Here is a 22,020-nt window from a genome sequence, read left to right as displayed (position 1 = left end):
CCTTGTCATGGGAGTTCTGTGTACCTCTGTGGTCTGAGAGGCCATTTCTTCCCCTAGTTTGGGGAAGTTTTTGGCAATTATTTCTTCAAAGACACTTTCTATACCTTTTTCTCTCTCTACTTATTCTGGTATCCTTATAATGCGTATATTGTTCCTTTTCGATTGGTCACTGAGCTCTCTTAAAATTCTTTCATTCCTGGAGATCCTTTTATCTCTCTCTGTATCAGCTTCTCTGCGTTCCTGTTCTCTGTTTTCTAGTCCATTAATGGTCTCTTGCATCTCGTCCATTCTGTTTTGAAGTCCTTCCAGAGCTTGTTTTATTTCTGTATTCTCCTTCCTTAGTTCTTGCATATTTCTCTGCAAGTCCGTCAGCATGGTTATGACTTTTGTTTTGAATTCTTTTTCAGGAACACTGGCTAAATCTATCTCCCCAGGTTCCTTCTCAGGGGAAGAGGTAGCAGATGCCGAAGCTGTCTGGGTTAGTCTTGTCTGGATCATATTTTTTTGCCTTTTCATGTTGACAGGTGCTATTGACTGTCAGCTGGGAGGGCCAAACTTTTCACTTGCTATTGGCCTTTCTTTACTGGGACAACTGCGACCCCTAGTGGCTTGGGTTGGGTAATTGCGTGTAGGCTGGGTCTTTGTGTCTTGCCCGGCAGAAGTGTAGGAATTTTCGTTTCTGTGGGTGTTTTGCTTTAGGCTGTTTCTCTGTTTTTGCAGCACCCGGAGGGGTAATGGATGGGGGTGGGGTGGGCGGGGCTGTTTTGCTGTTTCCCTCCGTGAGGGGTCTCAGAGATGTTGCCCAGGGGTTTAGTGCGCCCGGTTTTCCCTGTAATTTCTAGCCACTGGGCTGTGACCTGTGTTGTTTCTGTCTAGCTGTTAAATCGCTGTCCCTTTAAGACTTTCAAAAAGCACTTGCTTTGCTTTGTCACAGGGGCATCAGCTTCGGCACCCGCTCAGAGGTCTTGCTGCCCTGTTTCCCTAATTTCCAGCCCTCCACGCATGCACTGTGTCTGTGCTCTGGTGCGGGTGGCTGGGGCTGGGTGTTTAGCAGTCCTGGGCTCCCTCTCCCTTCCGCCGGGAGCTGGGGGGAGGTGTGCTGAGGTCCCGCCGGGCCGGGGTTGTATCTTACCCCTTTCACCAGGCTCTGGGCTCTCGCACATGTGGATGTAGTCAGGCTGTTGTCCTGTGTCTTCTGGTCTCTCTTTTAGGATTAGTTGTTTTTGTTGTATTTTCAAAAATATATATGTTTTTGGGAGGAGATTCCCACTGTCCTACTCCCACAGCCATGTTGGCTCCCTACAGCTAACTTTTATTAAAACTTGTTAATAGGCAGGTTGGTCAGTTAACGGAATTATCACACATCCTGTCAATTAAAATTATAATGTTTTTCATTAACACCAGGTTGAACATCAGTTAATCTCTCCTTCAGGATTCTGAAGGTCTTTCTATATTTCCAGTTACTTGATAAGCCATGGTAACAACTGCATAATTCTATTATTGTAGAAAGTGTGAAACTGGCCTGCATTTCTATTCATCTTGTGACATAGTTTAAAAGCAATTTTGTTGCCATGTGACCCTTGTATTATACAGGAGAGTATATAAGGCAGAACAAAATTCTCAGTATTTGAACTTTCTAATTATTTTAGAAATAAGTTATTTTACTGTCTTTCTTTCCAGGTGGAGGTGTTTTCAAATAAAGATGAACTTAAAATTAATTAAATCACTGTCAACTCTCTGAACAGATTTTTCAGAGACATATTCTTCTCAATGAAGTTTAATCAATGTACTGTAATGTTTTTTAACAGGGCTCTGGGTCTAAAACTGGTGCTAAACTGATACATTCAAAAATTACCTTATGGGAAACAAAGCTTCACCACCCATGGCTTGAACATCAGCTTCTCAACAGAGTGCTTACAAAGGTTCTTTTTAGAAGAAAAACGGCTCTGAACCTTGGTGAACACATCCATGTCATTCCTTACAGCCTCCAGAACCTTGTGATAGGGACTTAGCTATTCTAGATACTAGGCGGGTTTAGTGGTAGAAGGGCCCTAAAATTTGTGGCCATAAAGTGCTTGATTACCACAAGGAATCACAAGAAGATAGGCTATGGAGATACCAAAGAAAGAAGCATAGTGTGCAAAAGATCAAGAATAAACAGATGATAATGTAACAGAGGAAGAAAGCAAACTCAATTAAATAGAGTAAATTAATTACAATAGAACCACTGTGTATCATTATTTTCATTAGAATCAAGTTATCAGAATTAGGACCGTGAATCTACTGTAATTGCTTTCCAGAATGTAAACCTAAAAGAAATATCTTTTAAACTTCCTGGACCCCTCTGCTACATTTGACAGTAAGCATTTCTTCCTTCCTACAGAAAATCAGAAATTCTTCAAAAATTCCTCTTCCTCCTCAGCCTTTCAAATACCTGGTGTTTCTAGGCTCTATCTTGTTCTTTGATATCCATTCTGAGATTATCTGACTCACTCTCATGATTTCAGCTGTGATTTCTCTCCAGCATCAGTGTCTAGAATCCAACGGGATGCTGGACAGCTTCACTCAGATGCCCCCAAAATAGCCCTAACTCAAAGAATTGAAAATAAAATTCATCATCAACTCCTACTCTTTTTTTCTACATTCATTCTCAATGAATGTATTTTCTATCTCAGCTCGAAATACCACAATCCATACAGTCACCAAAGTTAGAAATTAGACATGTTACCTTTGACCCTGACTTTGTCAATCAATCGATAAAACTTATTATCAGTTTTGCCTCCTGCATGTTTCTCAATTCCGTTTCTCTTTCTCTGGGCCCCAACACCTCTTATTTAGATTGATACTTCCTAACTGGTCTCTCTGCTGAGCACATTCTCTTCAATTCCACCCTCTACACAGGTATAGTAAGAATTTACCTGAAATGAACATCTGACTTCCATTCCCTTGCTTCAAACTGATCAACTGCCTCTCATTAGCTTCAGAATAAAGCCCACATTTCTTGACATGATTACAAGGTCTTTGCAATTTGGTCCCACCTGACCATTTCTACCTCATGCCTCTCCCTGCATATAATTCTTATAGTAACAGTACAGAGACTATAATTTCATATTGTTCCCTTTATATGCTATGGCCTCTCGTGTTTCCACATACTTACTCATGTTGTTTCTTATGCCTCACAGTCTCTACTTCTTCCCTTTCCTCTCCTGCCTCCTCCGTCCTCAATTATTTATGTCTTGGCAAAGCTATCATCTCTTCCAGAAAGATTTTCCTGAAAGCTCTGGCAAAGATGGGTGGTAATTCTCTTCTCTATCCTCTTACTCTGTGTCTTGGTCTCACTTACCATACCAAAGTTCTTTTTTAATGAACATCAGAAAATTCAATGAAGACATGAAGAAAGAATAAAACTAATAGGTATGTGCCTATATTACCTGCATCTCATTGACCATGAGGCCTTTGAGAACACAAATGATGAATTATTCATAATTGTAATCCCACTTCCAGACCCAGTTAAATGTTCTGTTAAATGAAAGTAACTGATGCTCAATAAATGTTCTGCTAAATGAAAGTAACTGAGAAGAAAGAATATACAAAAATAAATCAAAGAAAAGATAAGAGACTTCCTTGCCACATTCCCTAATAATGGTCCTGGTCCTGCTCATATTTGGGCAGTTACACTGACTTTAATGCTAGAAGTATCTAGTTTAAAAGACCTCCAAATAAGCAAGTTACTCCCTTCTAGCCAATGATAGTAATTCTATCAAGAAACTGTCCTCTTCTTGACATCAGACCTCTTATTTTATCACCAAAGGTATATTTTTAAAAAGATATGCCATGTGTAATCCCTATCAGGTTAATGGAAAATAGGAAGAACAAAACCAAGTAGAATAAAATAAACTTGGCAGCATCATGCCATTTTTATTACATGGAAAATTACTTACATGCAGCAGCAATACAGCAGCAAGAAAAGACTGTCCTTGGCAGTACCCAATGTCCTCATCGTAGACAGAGTAGGCCTGGAGAAAAGAGGAAGAGAACGAAATATCACAAACATTCACAGACTTTAACGTAAGTGCTAGCTCACATCAGGCTGCTGCTTGTTCCTGTCCCTGGGCTGTCCACCAGTTTCACCTCCTTCAACTTGGATGTGTGAGTCATTAGCACAGTGGGACCCCCCCCCCCCGGCAAAGAGGCTGCACATTTCCTAAAGCAATTCTAGATGCTTCATTATCCCAGACTCATTAGAATTTGGAATAAAGTACTTCTCAGAGCACATAAATTAATTTTAAAAGACCCATTATGGTTTGTGGTCAGGTGAATAGACCATGAGACAGGAGCAAAGAGCAGAAGAGGGTGGGAAGGTTCTAGAGTTGGTGTGGGAGTTCTAATGCACTATAGGGATATGTTAAACCTGCTGAAAGTGTCACGCAGATCCCCTGATCAAAAAAGTCACTATCTATAACCTCCAGACTTTATCAAGACCTTCTGCACTACTCTCCCACCTTCCAGAAAGCTGCAGAGTAAAAATGTCTCCTCCCATCTATACCACTGGGGCAAATCAGAAACACTGAGCATTGCTCCAAACTTTCACAGCATGGCTGACAGAGAGCTTCATGCCACATATGCACCCACTATGACAGGTGTTCTAGCTAATCACCATCTTTAACATCATTCTAACTAGGCCCATTTGCAGGATATATATATTGCTCCCTGGCAAGCAGCTATCATGCCATTTAACTTAATATTCACCTTAGTTTTCAGAGGAAAGGAAATAAAATTGTATACTTAGTAGTATGTATTAACTAGTACTTCAACTGCTGAGATTATAATTTTTTTAAAAGATAATCTGTACAAGTTTTTAAGAACTTGAATAAGTGACAGCAGGCAGAGTGTGCTAATCAAAGAGTAAATAGGAATTAGTAGCTTTTTCTGTAAAAAAAATAGTAAATATTTGAGGCCTTGAGGGACACTTACACATCTGCTGTACATTGTTTGGTTTTTAAACAACCCCTTAACACACAAAAAAACTTTCGTATTTCAAGGATGGTACAAAAGCAGGCAACATGGGTCACAGTTTACTGAACCCTGATTTAAAACAAAAATAATCATTCAGGGACCACCACATTTAGTTTTAAAAGGCAAACATCCCAATCATGGTGTTTGAATCCTGGAAATATATCCCATCTCATGTATCCTTTCCATGTTGTGATTCATTTTAGTGGGGGAATTTCCATTTAATGTGCTTTAACACAATGCATTATGATTTTGAATAGTCTCTGTCCAGGGCAATGATTATCAAAGATAACTAGGGAGGGATTTTTAGAGGGAGGGTAAGTATGGTATTTCCATATGCCAAAGTAGTCAGAGTACAGGGTCCAGAACCCTTTTTTTTTTTTACTTAAAAAAACAAACTGTATTAAAATACAGCTTGTAGTCAGTGAAATGCATATATTTAACCACATAATTCCTTGAGTTGGGTCATTTCTATAACTCCAACATTATAAATTATATCCATCATTTCAGAATTTCCCTCATGCCTCACTGCAGTCAAACCACCTCCACCCCAGGCAACCACTGATCTGATTTTTATCGCAATGTATTATTAACTTTGTATTTTTTAAAGTATTTCATATAAATTGACTCATATAATATATACTCTTCTGTGGCCTCTTTTAATGTTTCTGAGATTCTTCCATGTTGCATGTATGAGTTCATTCCTTTTCACTGCTGGTTAGAATTCCACTGTTTGATCAAACCACAGTTGTTTATCCAATCCACTCACCCACTGATGAATATTTGGGTTTTTACCAGTTTTTGGCTTATATGAATATAGCTATTATAGCTGCTATGTATATACAAGGGTTTTTGTAGATATTGGTTTTCATTTTCCTTGGGTAAATACCTAGGAGTGGAGGTTCAAGGTTCAAATGATAAGTATATGTTTAAATTTATAAGAAATTACCAAACTATTTTCCAAAGTGATTGCATAATTATTACAGCCACACAAGCAAAGTGTAAGAATATGCACTGCTTCACATCCTTGTCAGTCCTTGATTTGCCAGTCTCTTCCCTTTCATTAATTCCTTTGGTTTTTGACTCGCATTTCCCTGATGACTGTGCTGTAGGACATAGTAACGTGCTTTTCAGCAACTGATACGTAGTTTTTGTGACTCTTCAAGTTCTTGCCCACTTGTTTAATAGGCTGCTCATCACATCCCTGTTGATTCATGGGAGTTCTTTAAACATTTGGTTTACAGTCCATTGTCAGACATACATATTGCCAGTATTTTCTGCCAGTCTGTGGCCTGCCTTTTCATTTACTTAATAGTGTCTTCTGCAGTACTACTGTTCTCTTTTAACCTTTTCCTGCTAATGATGATATTATCACAATCTCTTCTGAGAGAAAAATTAGATCATGGAATCATTACCTAATGAATCTGAAAAGAGCTTTTTTCCATTATCACCAGTTTCCAGAGCTCTAATTTTAAAAATTGAAAGATGAATTAGCATCCTTTTACTAATTTAATTTTCCTGGATGTATACAGTTATCTTTTGATTGCTTAATTTGCAATTTCATCCAGAGCTCATGGGTGTGTGTGTATGCGTGTGTGTGTGAGTGTGTATTAGGGATTAAAAGGTGGACTGCAGACAGAGAGAATAAAGAAGGAAGAAAAAGGGAAGAAAGAAGAGAAAGGTTCTCATACTCTCCCTTGTGGGAGCATTCCTGAGGGTGCCCTGTTGCTTCCTTTTCCATGAACAAAGGTTTGTTGCGAGATCATGTTACATTAGTGATAGTTATTTTCAAGGCTCTCCTTTCCCCATGACAGATGTCCAAGTTGAGGATTCCTTAAAATTGTGGATCTCCAAAAGTCAATCATGCTTCATCAACCCTGACATCACTGACTAATGTTTGATGTCTTTATATAAATATAATTAAAATGAATTGAGAATTGTGCTATTTATATGGTCATTTGTGTTACAAAAGAAGTCCATTAGAAAATGAAGGTCCATGATACATTAGACAGAGAAGGTATGAATTCAGTGACCCCCACAGGCCATTCTCTGTAGAGAGAGCCAAGGATCAAAGTGCAAAGTAGTAATAAATTGATCTTACTTTGTACTTGTTTTGTGCTTTGGGGTTAGGTTAGCAGCAAAAATGGCTTTTCAGAAGCCACTTATTAAATTGATTATATAATACACAGTGTGAAAAACACAGTGTTCTAGCACGTTCTTTCCCTTAGAGTTCTTCGAAGTACTGTTTGGCTTAAGTCTAAGCCTTCTCTAACTGAGTTGAACTGAATCCTTCCCTTCTATTTAAAACATGCCTCTCTTTGCACCACACGTTTCCTTACTCTTAAGCTTAATTGTGACTCTGGCCAGATGCCTTCTCAGTCTGACTTTAAAAAAACATATGGGTACTACTACTGTAATGGAGGAATCACTACCATGGGTCAACCTTTCCTTGGGTAACAAATTTTAGCTATATCTGGATAACTATATAAAACAAATACCTGAAGCACTTAAGAGCTAAACAAAAGCAGGCAGAAACTGGAATGATGGTGGGTAAAATGTCCATTCTTTATGCTTTTGTTGGAGGTCAGGTACAAGGGGTACCACACCAGATGGCTAAAACTTGCCTATAAAAGTTTAGTTTCATTGGCTTGAAAAAACAGACTAGTTAGGGTGATAATAATAGCTATAAAGTGAAAGTAGAAATTCTAGAAAAAAAGAGAGTTATAGAAGAGAAGCCCCTACAATGTAAAATTACAATATTTAAGACAGTGTAAAATTGATTTAAGGATAGACAAATAACCAGTAAACAACATAAAAAGTCCAGAATTACAGCCATACTTAGACAATCAGTTGATTTAAACAGTTACAAAGATAATGCAATGAGAAAGGAAAATTGTTTATTATGTATACAAATAAATATATGAAAACTGTTTCAACAAATGCACTTGAATAATTGGATATCAATGTGGGGGTAAAAACAAAACTTTAACCCTACCTCACTTCATATACAAAAATTAAATCCTGTTATATAATAGTTCTAAACATAAAACTAACACTATGAAGCTACTCAATGAATCATAAAATACCTTTGCAAAAGTTTCTAAGCCAGCGCACAGAAGCCCTAAATATAAAAGAGTAAACTGATACAGTAGATGTCATCAAATTTAAAAACCTCCACTGAGGAGAAATGGGAATCCTCCTACAGTCTTGGTGGGAATGTAAATTACTACAGCCACTGTGGAAAGCAGTATGGAGGTTTCTCAAAAAGCTGAAAACAGAAATACCGTTTGATCTAGTAATTCCACTTTTAGGAATTAACTGAAGAAAACAAAATCCCTGATTTGAAAAGACATATGCACCCCTATGTCTACCACTGCACTATTTGCAACAGCCAAGATATGGAAGTAACCTAAGTGTCCAACAGTAGATGAATGGATAAAAAAGATGTAATACATATACACAATGGAATATTATCCAGTCATAAAAAGAAAAGAAATCCTACCATTTGCAACAACATGGATAGATCTAGAGGGTATTAAGTTCAGTGAAATAAGCCAGGTGGAGAAAGACAAATACCATATGATTTCACTTATATGTAGAGTATAAAAACAAAGCAAAACAGAAGGAACAAAAACAGCAAAGACTTATAGACACTGAGAAGTAACTAGTGGTTACCAAAGGGGAGGGGTTGGGGCAGGTGGGAGGTTATGAAGGGGATATAGGAGCACAATAATTCACAATCAATGTAAGTTGGTCACGGAGATGGTAGGACAGCATGGAGAATCCAGTCAATGATTCTGTAACATCTTTCTATGTCGAAGATCATAACCACACTAGCGGGGGTGAGGATTTGATAATGTGGGTAACTATTGAACCACTGTGTTGTACATTTGAAACCAACATATCATTGTATATTAAGGATACTTCAATTAAAAAAAACCTCTACTGAGGAAAAGCCACCATAAGAAAATAAATAGGTAAACTACAACCTAGGGAAATAGTTGCAAACAAACCAGAAAAAAGTCTGAGAAAGCGTGACCTGTGTATTATGTGCCCAACATGTTGCTAAGTGCTTTTCCATGTTCTCAATTAATCCTCACAAAGCCCATGAGATAAGTAAGACTTAGAATAATTAACGTGGGTAAGGTCACAGAGCTAAGAGCCAGAATTTGAACACAAATCTGTTTGAACACAGAGCCTGCTCCCTTAATCTTCATTATATCACTGCTATAGACTGCATTCCCTGAAAATTCATGTTGAAACCTAATCCCCAGTATGATGCTATCTGGAAGTGGGGCCATTGGGAGGTAAGTAGATCATGAGAGTACAGCTCTCATGAATGTGATCAATGTCCTTATAAAACAAACCCCAGAGAGCGCTCTCAACTCTAGTGCCAGGTGAGGACAGGGAGGGAGGACGCCCGTCTATGAGGTGAGACAAGAGCCCGCGCCAGACGCCAAGATGCCAGCACCCTAATCCTGAGCTGCTGAGCTGCAAGGACGGTGAGAAGCAAATTGCTGTTTAAGCTACCCAGCGAATGGTACGGCAGTCCAGGCAGATGAAGCCAGTCACTGAGACTCAACCTGTGCAGAATTATTCTTCTTAGATGTTTATGTGTTTCGGTCCATGGAAAATGGGAGGGCCTATGCTCTGATTTGCTTTCAGGTTCCACAGGGATGAAGGATAAAACTTCATATCCTCAAGAAAAATGACAATCTAATCAAGGGGCAGCTTAATCTTTTCAAATCTATGGCTTCTGAGTTTAGGGAAGGTGGACGTTTAATTTCTTTATGTAATATATTTATTAACATGCTGACTAAACGCTAAAACTTGGACATGAAAACAGAGAGAGCTGGTGAGGCTTAATCTTTTTGGTACTAGTGGTTACATATAATGTAAATTCTTCTTAATCAAATAAATATGGAAACACACTTGACTTTTTTGCCTTGTGAATAATTGTTATCCGTTGATAGCAATGCTAACTTTGAAAATAATTTTCCAAAACTGAAGCTTTCTTTCCCAACCCAAAACATACAATAATCACTACAGCTCTTGAATTACCTTAAAACCATTATGGAAAGTTTTTAGTCTTACAGCTAGATTATGTCTAAAGATCTATCTACAAGCCTCTTTCCCCATAAACACTCCTACACAAACCTTTACTACATTGGTACAGGAAATACAGAATGGCATTTCTCTTTTGTCCCAGGAATGGGCAACATACAGTATTATTTTATCAGAAAGGTACACTTATAGGTAAAGATTGAAGGAAGCTTAGATTCACAGGACGCTTGAAAAGGAAATCAGAAGATGATCTCTAACAACACAGAGAGGGTGCTATGTGGGCATACAAGAAAGGGTCAAACTTCGCAAACTGATCCCCATTTGGCTTCTTGGCACTGCTAAAGTAACTGATGTATCTCCTGATTTGCTGGCTATTGACAAAGAGAGTTCAGTTAGTCAGCTTTAAATGTGACACATTTCTCCAAACACTGAGAATTGAGTTCACGACTTTTTCATTCAAGATCTAAGAGTAACACTGAAAGCAGGTAATACTAACTCAGATCTCCTCACTTTAACAGGAGCTTGATAATTATGTAAAGCAACTTGCCATTTATTAGCTAGACAAATGTTTCATCTATCACCTACTGTGAGCTTCTGCCAACTTGAGGTCAAAACATCAAACAAATTTGGATTATTATTCACAGCACCAGTAGCCCTTAAATCAGTATGCCAGGGAAATAGCCAACTGTAAAATATGTGGAATAGATTTATTCACAAACTACAAAGAAATCTGTTTCCACATAATCTAAGAGGCAAGAAGAGATACCAAGCAAAGACTATTTTTAAGTAATGTCACAATAAGCTAAATAAAAGGAGCACAGAGTGATAAGAGTTGTAAGACACTGGTCATCTAAAAAAAATTAGGGTAACATTTAAAGCAGAGATTATTTAATACAGCATTTAAGAATACAAGGGGCTTTTCAAAGAATCTTTTAGCATTAATCTAACTACTAAACAGCCACTAACATTTATGTATTAACAATTGCTACCCACTGCTCTAGGTATTTATTTATATTAATTTATTTAAATTCTTACAATGACCCTCTGAGGTAAATACTATTAACAGCCCCCTTTTATAAAAGAAAAATAAGTCCTATTAATATCCTCCTTTTATCCAAGGCACAGAGAAGGTAGATAACTTGTTCAAGGTCACCCAGTTAGGAAGCAGCAGGCCAGAACTCAAATTCAGGCAGCTGAGCTCAAGGTCTTTGCTACTGTCACTGTACTGTCACTGGATCTTAATGATTGCTGACATATACGGCAGAGTTCAGGTAAGCAACCATAAAACCTTATGATAAAACAAATGTTTTTCTTTTTGCTATAAATATTCATGACTAATCAGAGAGGTGGCTTTAGTTAAAAAACGTAGAAGAATGGCAATCACAAAATTTAGGATAGTGGCTGACTGGTGGGGGAAGATGAATCTGAGAGGAGCACCTGGGAGTGTTCAAAGATACTGGTAATATTATATTTCCTAAATTGTAGAATGAATGTTACTTGTATTATCAATATTTAAAAATTATAAATACAAACTAAGTGTCCTCATTTGAATATATGGTATATTTCATAATTAAAATTTTTAAAGTTGCTTATTAGTAATCTTCTACTCAGTGGTTTATGTTAATATTTCAATTTGGGTGACATCTTTAGAATATAAATACATGAAAGACACAAATCAAAATGATCAAAATAGTGAAATAGAGAGCCAATGAGAACTACTCTTTTTTGGAGAAAATTATATGTATTTATAGTAGATTCTCATTACTTGCCATAGTTCTGTTTTATAAAGTTAATGCAAACATGGAATTAGTGGATATTGAATCACTGCTCATAGGGAGTAAAAGAGGATTATGCTTCTGCAAGCTCTTAGTCATGACATTTTTGGCAACCAATCAACACATAATCTTGTTTTATTTCTATTTAAGGACACCTTATTTAATATTTATTGTTGATTCATTTTTAATATTGAAATCATGGTCAACAGCACTGTAAGTCATACCTGAACAAAATTTATCTAACATACATATTTTTCTCCATTAGGCACACTGCAGCTTTCTTGGGCTTAGCATAACTAGACAGTACTTCAGCACTACACTTGGGGCCATGTCAAACAGCAAAATCGCCAACACCAAGGTTATCAAAAGCACAAAAACACTGCATGAAATATACTGCAAAAGGACAATATTGTTTACAGTATGAGAGTTGAAACAAGAATCTGAACTTGGAATGTATGCATTGGGCAACTCGGATTTTCCACGCAGTGCACAGGCACATATTGAATGACCACAAAAGCACCAAGGGTATTGACTTTGGGGTTACAAATAAATTTAGCATGTAGGAGAATTTGCAAATATAGACTCTATGAATTCTGTGTGTAGTGGGGAGGGGTGGGGGCATTTATCCTCTGGGATAAATATTTATATCTATTTATCTATATCTGTATACCTTTGGGGATATATATATATATATATATATATATATATATATATATATATATATATATAATCTGGCTTTATTAAGAATACTTTTTGTAAGCTAATTCAAAAATAAATTATTTCAGCTTAATTTTGGGTATGCATGTGAGATCCTATATAGGATTAAGCTGAAATAATTTATTTTTGAATTAGCTTACAAAAAGTATTCTTAATAAAGCCAGATTTTTATTGATTAGAATGAAGAAATATTAATTTTAAGAAGGGCCACAATTATTAGAAAAGCCAAGTGAAAAATTAATATAGATGTATTCCCATGCTATAATTTAAGTTTTAAACTTTGGTTATAAATATAAAATATATAAAATAAAAATATATAAATCAATATTTTTATTAAACATTTTCAGTACCTATTCTTCATCATATTCCTTTCCTCCCTGCCTTTAGAATCATAATCAATGATATGTTTTCCTATTACTTTAGTATTTGGTACAAGGTGTCCACAGTAATTAACAGCTCATTTACCAGTATTTTCTTTGAAACTCAGAATGTGTTTTCCCATAAATGCAATACTGTTATGAGATTACGAACCTAGATCACAAAATTATCCCCTAACTATAGTGCCCAGGACAGTAAGATGTTAATAATAAAGTACTCTAAAGTCGTTTGTTAAAAAATTTCCTTAAAAGTTTTCTAATAGTAGATCTTAATGCCAAACACTTCAAATTCCAACTCTGCCACTTTTAACTTTCCTAAGTTTCAACTGCTTTGAGGCAACAAATATTTACTGAGCATCTACTATGTGTAAGAAAGTAGTGAACAAAATGGACCAAAAAACTTTGCTCTCATAAAGCTTAGTTTCTAGTGGAAAAGGACAACATGCATGTATGCATAAATACATATGTATGTTTGAATGTAGTAAGTGTGGTATAAAAAGTAAAGCAGGAAAAGGGGCTGAGGAATGCAGGGTTAAGAGGAGATGGCAATAAGGAGGGTGGTTAGGGCAGGCCATACTGAGAAAGCAACACTTGAGCAAGGAGTCAAGAGAGACGAAAGAGCAAACCATACAGACCTCTGGGAGAAGAGTGTTCCAAGCAGAGGGAACAGCCAGAGCAAGGGCTCTCAAGTGTAAGCAAGCCTGGAATGTGTAGCTGGGTCAGAATGCATGATGAAGAGAATATAACACATGAAGTGTACAGCCGTGTACACTGCAAGGGCTTTGACTTTAACAATGGATGAAACAGAAAGCCACTGAAAGCAAGAAGACCAGGCAGAGAATTGTAATTTAGATCAGGGTGGCTGCAGCAGAGGTGGTGAGAAATAGATTCTGGATACATTTTGGAGACAGAGCTAATAAGATTTCCTAATGGATTATATGTGTAGTGTTACATGCCTTTGCATGGTTGCAAATGAGTGTGCCACAGGACTGGAACATTTCCTCACATGGAGCTGAGGAGCCCTCATAGCCTGTGATGGGCTTATCACCTTATTTGGGAATATCTTTCTCTGTTCAGGGCTTCATGTGAACTTTGAACTTCTTTGTTCTGCTCAAGAGTGTGTGTGATATGACACCTGGCCAAGCCCACGGTTATCTATGTTCTCACAAGGAGGGAATGGGGTCTTTTATTTGCATAACAAGAGGAGTGTATGCAGATCTTCTCCCTGTGGCAGCAGTAGTGTTAAAACTCATTCGTGGTGGGAGAATGTCACTCACTGTAGAAGCTGATCTTGCTTTGTCTCTTTTCTGTGAAAGTAAAGCATTGTTCCAACCAATGCCTGTGTGAATCATGTCTTCCTTAGTAACCTCAACCCTGCACACCATGCAGTGTGTTGCCATCCTTAGACTGCTGCTCCTGGTGGTAGGTAACAGTTGTCACTTTCTCAACATGTAGGGTAAGAGAAAGAAAGGAGAGTCAAGGATAATGCAAGGTTTCTAGTCTGGGCAACTGAAAGAATAGTTATTATTAACTGAGATGGAAAAGACTGTGGTGATACTTTGTGATTGTACATACATTTGTTTTGTGACCAGACCATTATCAGGGCAGTAATATAGGTGAAATCCTAACTGAAATGAGTTTAGGAAAGAGTTGGAGGAGAGGCACTGGTTACAGCAGTTACAGACAAATCCTTTTGAGGACTTTTTCTGATAAAGTGGAGCAGATAGCTTAATCTGAAACACAAAGATAATAATAGAAACCACCATATAAGTTTATTTGAGGATTAAACATAGTGCTTAGTGCATACTAAAGAGCTGAATAAACTGCAGCAATGACAGGTCAAGGAGAATTCCTATGCCCTTCTTCTAAATTTCCCATTTGAACCATCATTAGGATGAATATAGAGCTGTAGGGATGGGGTCTAACACATCACCAAAACTCTTACATATTCTTAGTTTCACTGACTTTTTTTTTTTCACTGACTTCTTGAGAATGATCAGGCCACCCTCCACAAATTTGTTTAGAGTGACATAAGTTGCCCCATTTTTTCTCCTCTTTGAAACCAGGTATCCCAATGTAAGTCTAAGTCATCTTTACAAAGTCTCTTTAAAACTCATGAGGGATAAAAAGGATGAAAAAAAAAAAAGTCATCACTAAAACAACGTAAGGATTCCCCTTCTCTTCCTGAAACCATTTGGCAAAGCAAGACAGATGTGACATGGTGTGGTGGCCTGGCATGGGTTATCAGACCCTAACCAGGTGACAGGCCATCCATGTGGGTAAGTGAGTGGCCAAGAATGGGTAATCAGTGCCTGACAGGATGAGGAGTACATGCAGGGGTGACACTCTGGCACAGGGTTTTAGAACCTGACCACGGTTAGGAAGCCATTTGTGCAAGAAAAGAATAGCAGCATCAATGGGAGATTGGTTACATACAAGAATGTTGATCAAATAAACAAATATACTAAGGATAATGGGAGCTAGAGTTCCCATTGTTAGACAACGGAGTTATAAATTTGGGCAGGAAGAACACTGGCATTAATCTGCTGGTGTTGGATTGGAGATAGAAGTATACCTATAAGTCCATGGTTTTCAACATATGCAAACATATAAAAACAAATATGGGCAGTTTTATCAGCAAAAAAGGCAGAGTAAGGATCCCTGAAAGTGTGCTCTTCAATAACAACAGGAAAAATGGCAAAAATTGTTATAACCAGCTTTCTCAGCAATCTACAAATTGATCAAAGGTTTGCAGCAGTCTAGGGATCATTTATCCCAGAAAAGCAACTAAATATCAGTAAAAACAGGAAACTTCATAACTTGCCATGGTTCTGTCTGCTGCTCTGCAGTTCCACAATGACATCCCTTGAAAACTAACAGCCTATATTTGCAGTGAAAACAAGCAACCTGGCAGCCATCAGAGGGAGCAAAATGGGGCTAGAGCTCTTGACAAGAATCACTCCCAGAGAATTATAATTATTTGACCTGTCTAGTGGTTCCCTGAAGACTCCACTTGCAAGGTTCACTTAACATGAAAAGCTTCTTCCCCAGTGCCATTTGTCAAAAACAATTACAAGCAACTGTTTAATTTCGTGATTGCTTGAGGTTGTGGATAAAAGTTGGACAAGACAACAGACTAACCAGAAATCATAAATGGAAAAGCTGTGGCATGAGATGTCCATAAAGGTTTTGAAAGGCTCAGACATATTTTTGAAAATCTAGAGGGCCATGCCCATGTGTATGGCTGTGCAGATGCCCAAGGCTTTGTGCCTTCTCAGGAAAGGACTGAGAAGGCTCTGTCACCTCTGGCTGACCCTGAGGCTCTGCACAAGCAGGAAATGCAGGCAAGACATAGTTGCCACATGGCTGGCTAAGTCACGAAGACATGCCCAAACACACACACACACAGCCTTTTGGCAAAAACCGGGAGCCATACTGCTTCCAGGCATTTAAGGAAATCTCTGTCCAGTAATTGGCTGACCATCACACAGAGACTCCAGGGGCTACACATGACAAAGAGTACAGCTTTACAGAACTATTCACAAAAGTCTCCAACCAAACAACAAACAATAACAAACCTGGCAAATATAGAGAAAGAAAGTGGATTAATGGATTAATGGCTGCAAGGGCTGAAGGCAGGGATGAGGGAGAGTGGTTTCTAATGGATCCAGGATTTCCTGTGGAGTGATGGGAATGTTCTAGAATTAAATGGTGGCTGCACAGCCTCATAAATATATTAAAAACTACTAAATTGTACTTATTTATAAAGGGCCAGTTTTATGGCATGTGAATAAAAAAAGAAAATACGGTTGCAAATGTATGTCTTATGTGCATGCCTATCTATATCTATACATATATTCATTTGTACATACATTCCCTAGCTCTGTCCACTGAAATGACTCATGAGCTCTGACATACTAGTAGCAATGAACACACATAGTATATAGACCTTAGTTTCTTACTATTTTTGACTAAAGAGAACAGGGCGCCTTGTAGAAATGGCTTGTTCTAGACGTTGGGCCTAGAATAAGCCTAGGACATCTTTCTGAGCCAGAAAGAAAGCACAGTTTACAGAATGACAGAGTATGTTAAAAGGGCACAGAAGTCAAGCTTAAATGTCTCCCACTGTCCAAAATGAGGATAATCTGACAGAAAAACAAATAATAATGCTAAGAAAATATAATATACTGAATAAGAATTCATGTCCATTTGAATATGATATTACATAAATAATAAACATAAAGTCTGTTGAGGAGGATATTTACATAGTTGCAAATTACCTCACACAAAATACTTATTACAAAGGGATAAAGACTAACTTCATAGTGGATAAGCCTGGTGAACAGTATTTTATTTATGTGATCATAGTGATCATTATCAATAATTGGAAAAACCATAACTTTGCACTAAGAGGAAGACATAAGAACAGATCATTCCTTCTACATTATTCCTGCCAAAGATGTATAACCTGAAAGAAGAGAGGGGATAGAAGAAAGAAAAGAGGGGATGTGAACTCAACAGTTCAAGCAGGTTTATTGCTGAACCTGAGAGGGACCCCTCTGTTCTGGGCAGCAGAACAAAGGAAAGGGGTCTCTAACAGGTCAAGAGGCTTTTTATGGCCAGGGTTTTTGGTGCGCTCTTTGAGGGGAGGGGTCAGGGAAAGGTGGGCTTGTGGCTTGCTGACATGTTCTCTGGAGAATGCCTGTAGCCTAGGTAAAATGACACCTAGGTCTCCTGAGATGGTAGGTGGGCTTATTCAAAAGGTGGTACTCAGGTCTGGATTCTATCACAACCTGAATCTGACCATGAGGAGACATGAGACAAACCCAAACTGAGGGACTTTCTAAAAAAAGCACTGGCCTATAATCTTCAAAAGTACCAAGAAAGTGAAGGAAAGAGTGAGAAACTGTTCCAGATAGAAGGAAATTAAGGAGACACAACAGCTGAATGAGATGTGTGATTCTGAACTAGATCCTTTTTCTGTAAAGGACATTATTTGGACAATTAATGAAATCAGAATAAAGTCTAAGGCTTAGGTAGTAGCAATCCTATCTACCTAAATAGTAATGTTACTATCCAGATCTGGATGTTGTATTATAGTTATGCAGGAAATACTCTTGCTTGTTATAGAGCACCCTCAAGTATTTGGGGGTGATATGGCATCATGTTGGCAAATCATTCTCAAAGAGCACAGGGAAAGAAAATTCTGCATTTGCAACTTTTCTGTAAGTTTGAGGTCATTAAAAAAGCATAAAGAAATATGGAAATACACATACATGTATATAAATAAATTTGACAGAATCATTTTGTCTGTTGATTCCAATTATAAAAATTTGGGTTTTAAGAAGGTTATTAAATTTGTCCTATATACTGGTAAAAAGGAGAGTATCCACACAGGCTCTAAAAATAGATTTACTGATGTGGAATAATCTAAACACTGGCAACGATAAATGTAGAAGACTAGATGTACTCACATTCACTAACAAAGCAATTTTCTTATCTAACATAGCTGGCAAAATTCCTAGATGTAAGTTTCCTTTTATATAACACTTTTTTTTTAAAAGGGCCCTTGGCAACAATTTAAAAGTGAACTGATACACTTGGTTTTTTAAAAAAGGAAATGTAGAATAAGTTCACTACCACATCCATTAAAAAACACTTAATATTCTTATTATAAGTAAATTATTGTGTGATTTTTATGGTAAATTATTCAGAATATCTAGTTTTCATCCTGGGACTTTAGATTTTTACAAAATGGTAGGTAAAGGACATCACAAAGGAGCCCTACAAAATAAAAACAACAGCCCTGCTCTTAAGGAGTTAGCCTGAATTATTTTTATAGATAAAATTACTTTACAGAAGAAGGAAAATAGTAGAAATAAGAGAGCTCTTTTAGAGTTTATGTACATTAATTTTCATCTAAAATAGTAGTATGGTGACCATGAAAACACACCTTTCTGATCTCCAACAGCAGGGAACATAATTGACCGAGGGTCCTAAGTGCTGTGCTCTGAAATCCATACCTACATTTGCAACAAGGCCACACTTCCCACAGGCTGCTCTCAGCCAATGACTGAGTACAACCAGAATACTAATCAAGCCAGCTTCTGGGAGACGTGGAATCTCATGGGGAACTTCGGCTGAGGACTCCCCCAGTTGGCCTTGCCAATCTGTCCTTAGAAGTACATAGTCTAAGACAATTCCTCTTAATCTTCCTTCCTTCCTCTCTTCTTTCCTTGGGATCAGACTAGCACTATGGTCCAATGGTACTCTTACACATTTAATCCTGTTTTGGTGACAGGCTTCTTAGAGGATCTGGATTAATACAGTCAGTTTCATTAAGTCAAGACCATAGAGTTAATTATATTGACACCTGTGTAACTAGTACTACACTGTGCTCTCTGAGATAAAGAAAAAGAAAATGTCAGAGATAGCCTCTTCCCTCAAAGACTGAACATACTGCAGGAAAGACTTAAATGAAATTAATCAGATAATGTACAAAACATAATCCATGATAATTATCTAAACTTTTACAGTATTTTTAAATCTGTAAATCACTGTGAGTAGAAGTGGGTAGGACAAGCTTCACAAGGGAAGTAGGCAAATAAGATCTGGACAGATGGGATGGAGGAGGACAGCAACTCAGATTCACACCCTTCTAGGTCTTTAAAAGATGCAGGAAGAGGCCTGGTTAACAAGGAGGCTTCAACATTATAAAGATATTGCCAACCACACAGCAATTAGTAAACAGGAAATGAGGCCCCATAATTCTATAGCTAACCCACTCAGGAATAACTGTGTGTTTATTGTTTAGAATATTTAAGGCTTTTGAATCTAATACAAAAACAGATGGCTATTTTGAAATAAATCATAAATTCAGGAGGCACACCATCAGTAGCTTTTTCAGGTTTTCTGTTATGTCTTTGCAGATTAGTTTTGTTTTTCCTTCTCTATTTTAAAAAGTAATCTTACTTTTCTTCCTCAAAGAGTAGTGCTGTTTTCTAAAAAGAGTGATTATAAAGAAACCCTTAGGATACAGACAATCCCTGTATTCTAATTTTATACATTTTTATCATCCTTATAATCCTACCCTTTCTCTTCTTTATTCTGGTAATTGTGTGATGGCTTCAATTAGCCTTTCAGCTGAAAGACTACAGGGTCCACAGAAACTACAAAGCTATTTCAAGAACAGACCTTATGGGACCAAGCACATAAAGAAATTTTTTTAATCTCTTCAGACACTCTCAAGAGCATTTCAAATCACTCGTTCTCCTTCTGAGACTCTAGCTTCACAAGCCTGACCTTTCATTGTTACAGTTTCAGAAAAATCCGTATTTAAAATAACATCCTATCTTTTCAGTTGAGTTCTGACTCATAGAAGGTCTATTCTATTAGTATGTATATTAAAGAGGACAAAAAAACCCACAAAATAATCCCTCAAATATGACTTTAGCAATCCTAACAAACATAAAAAAAAGTTTTTGAAATATTGTAAGCAAAAGCTAAGCATGAAGTTAACCCCAAACACACATATACAAATACACACAGAATAAAGCTTTTCAACTTTAGGTTGCTAAGTTTTCTTATACGTATTTGTACATGTGTGAGCATTGCATTTCTTATTCTGAATGGCTATAAACATAATTGTCCCTGGCAATGAAGCAGAATTAGAATTATGTAGAAAATGTAAAATCAAGAGACAAGAGACAATAGGAGTATATTAATGGGTGATCAGATATTAGAATTTATCAGACTTGGACTTTACAATAACTATAATTAATCTGTTCAATAAAAATGAAGAAAAAAATAATTTCACCAAGGAACTGGGATCTATTTTTACAAAGAATCATATGGAAATTCTAGAACTGAAAAATAAAACAACCAAAATTAAGAATTCAATAGATTGGAGAGATTAGTAAAATTAACCAAATGGAGACATCAAAAAAGGATGGAAATATATAACTTAGAATAGGAGATAGAAGGGACATGGTAAAATATGAATACTTGAAGGTCCAGAATAAAGGATAGAGGCAAAACAGTATTTGGAGAGATACTCGCTGAGTATTTTCTAAAACTGACAACTATGTTAAGCCATAATATAAAGTGACAAACTTCAAGCAATATAAAGAATCCATACCTAGGGCACATCAAAAAATACTGAAAAAATCAAAGATAAAAGAACAAAATTTTAAAACAGAAAAAAGATGCATTACATTTAAAGAAACCATGATAAGATTGACAGCCATCTTTCAACAGAAATGATGGAAGTCTGAAGACAACAGAATAACATCTTTAAAATGCTAGGGAAAAACCCTGTCTACTTAGAACTCTGTACTAATAAATAAAACTATCCAAAATAAAAACAAAATGAAACTATTCCAAAATAAAGACAAAATGATGAGGCCCTCAGACAAATAAAAAATTAGTTTTCACTAGTAGACTTTTACAAGAAATATGAAAAATAGTTCTTCAAGCAGAAGGAAAATGATCCCAAATGGAAGCAGGCAAAGCAGGAAGAAATGCAGAGCATGAGGAAAGATATATAGGTGAGTAAATCTAAATGAATAATGACAGTTTAAAACATAAAAAATAATATCCCATGTATGTACATTTGAGCATGTGGCAGGGGGTCAAGGAGGTAGTGATACATGTACAGAGTTAAATATAAGACAATAATAGGAAATCAAGCAGAAAAGTAATATATAAAGTTAAAGAGATATAAGGTTCTTGCATTATTCAGAAAGTGATCAAAGTACTCATTTAAGGTGGATTCTAAAAGTCAAGAATGCATGTTGTAATCTCTAGAGTAAAACTAAAAGTATAAAAACTGTAAAACTAATAGTTATAGAAGGTGGGAAATGGGGAAAAAGGAGGGAAAAAACAAACAGGTGAAACATTTATAGTACAAACAGTGACATATTAAGTTACAAATCAAATATGTCAGTAAGTTTATTAAATGTAGATACATCCAATACCCCAATAAAAAAACAAGATAGTAGAGTTAGTTAAAACAACAAAACTCAACTATAAGATGCTTAAAAAAGATACACCTTAAGTATAAGGACTCAATTGAA

At 36.9% G+C, this 22,020-nt stretch overlaps 1 protein-coding gene across 7 annotated transcripts in view; it reads right to left on the bottom strand.

The window, feature by feature from the left end:
* Positions 1-22,020, bottom strand: part of RABGAP1L (RAB GTPase activating protein 1 like) — a 738,861-nt gene that overhangs the window by 307,979 nt on the left and 408,862 nt on the right. For all 7 annotated transcript variants that reach the window (XM_057507896.1, XM_057507900.1, XM_057507898.1 and 4 more), the window contains one exon: positions 3,942-4,016. In XM_057507896.1, coding sequence (XP_057363879.1) covers positions 3,942-4,016 — 75 coding nt within the window. The remainder of the gene's footprint in view (positions 1-3,941; positions 4,017-22,020) is intronic.

This window comes from Manis pentadactyla, chromosome 9 (assembly GCF_030020395.1).
Source record: "Manis pentadactyla isolate mManPen7 chromosome 9, mManPen7.hap1, whole genome shotgun sequence".
NCBI classification, from domain to species: domain Eukaryota; kingdom Metazoa; phylum Chordata; class Mammalia; order Pholidota; family Manidae; genus Manis; species Manis pentadactyla.
The sequence above is the reverse complement of the archived record's forward strand: the minus strand, read 5'-3'. Positions and strand labels throughout refer to the sequence as shown.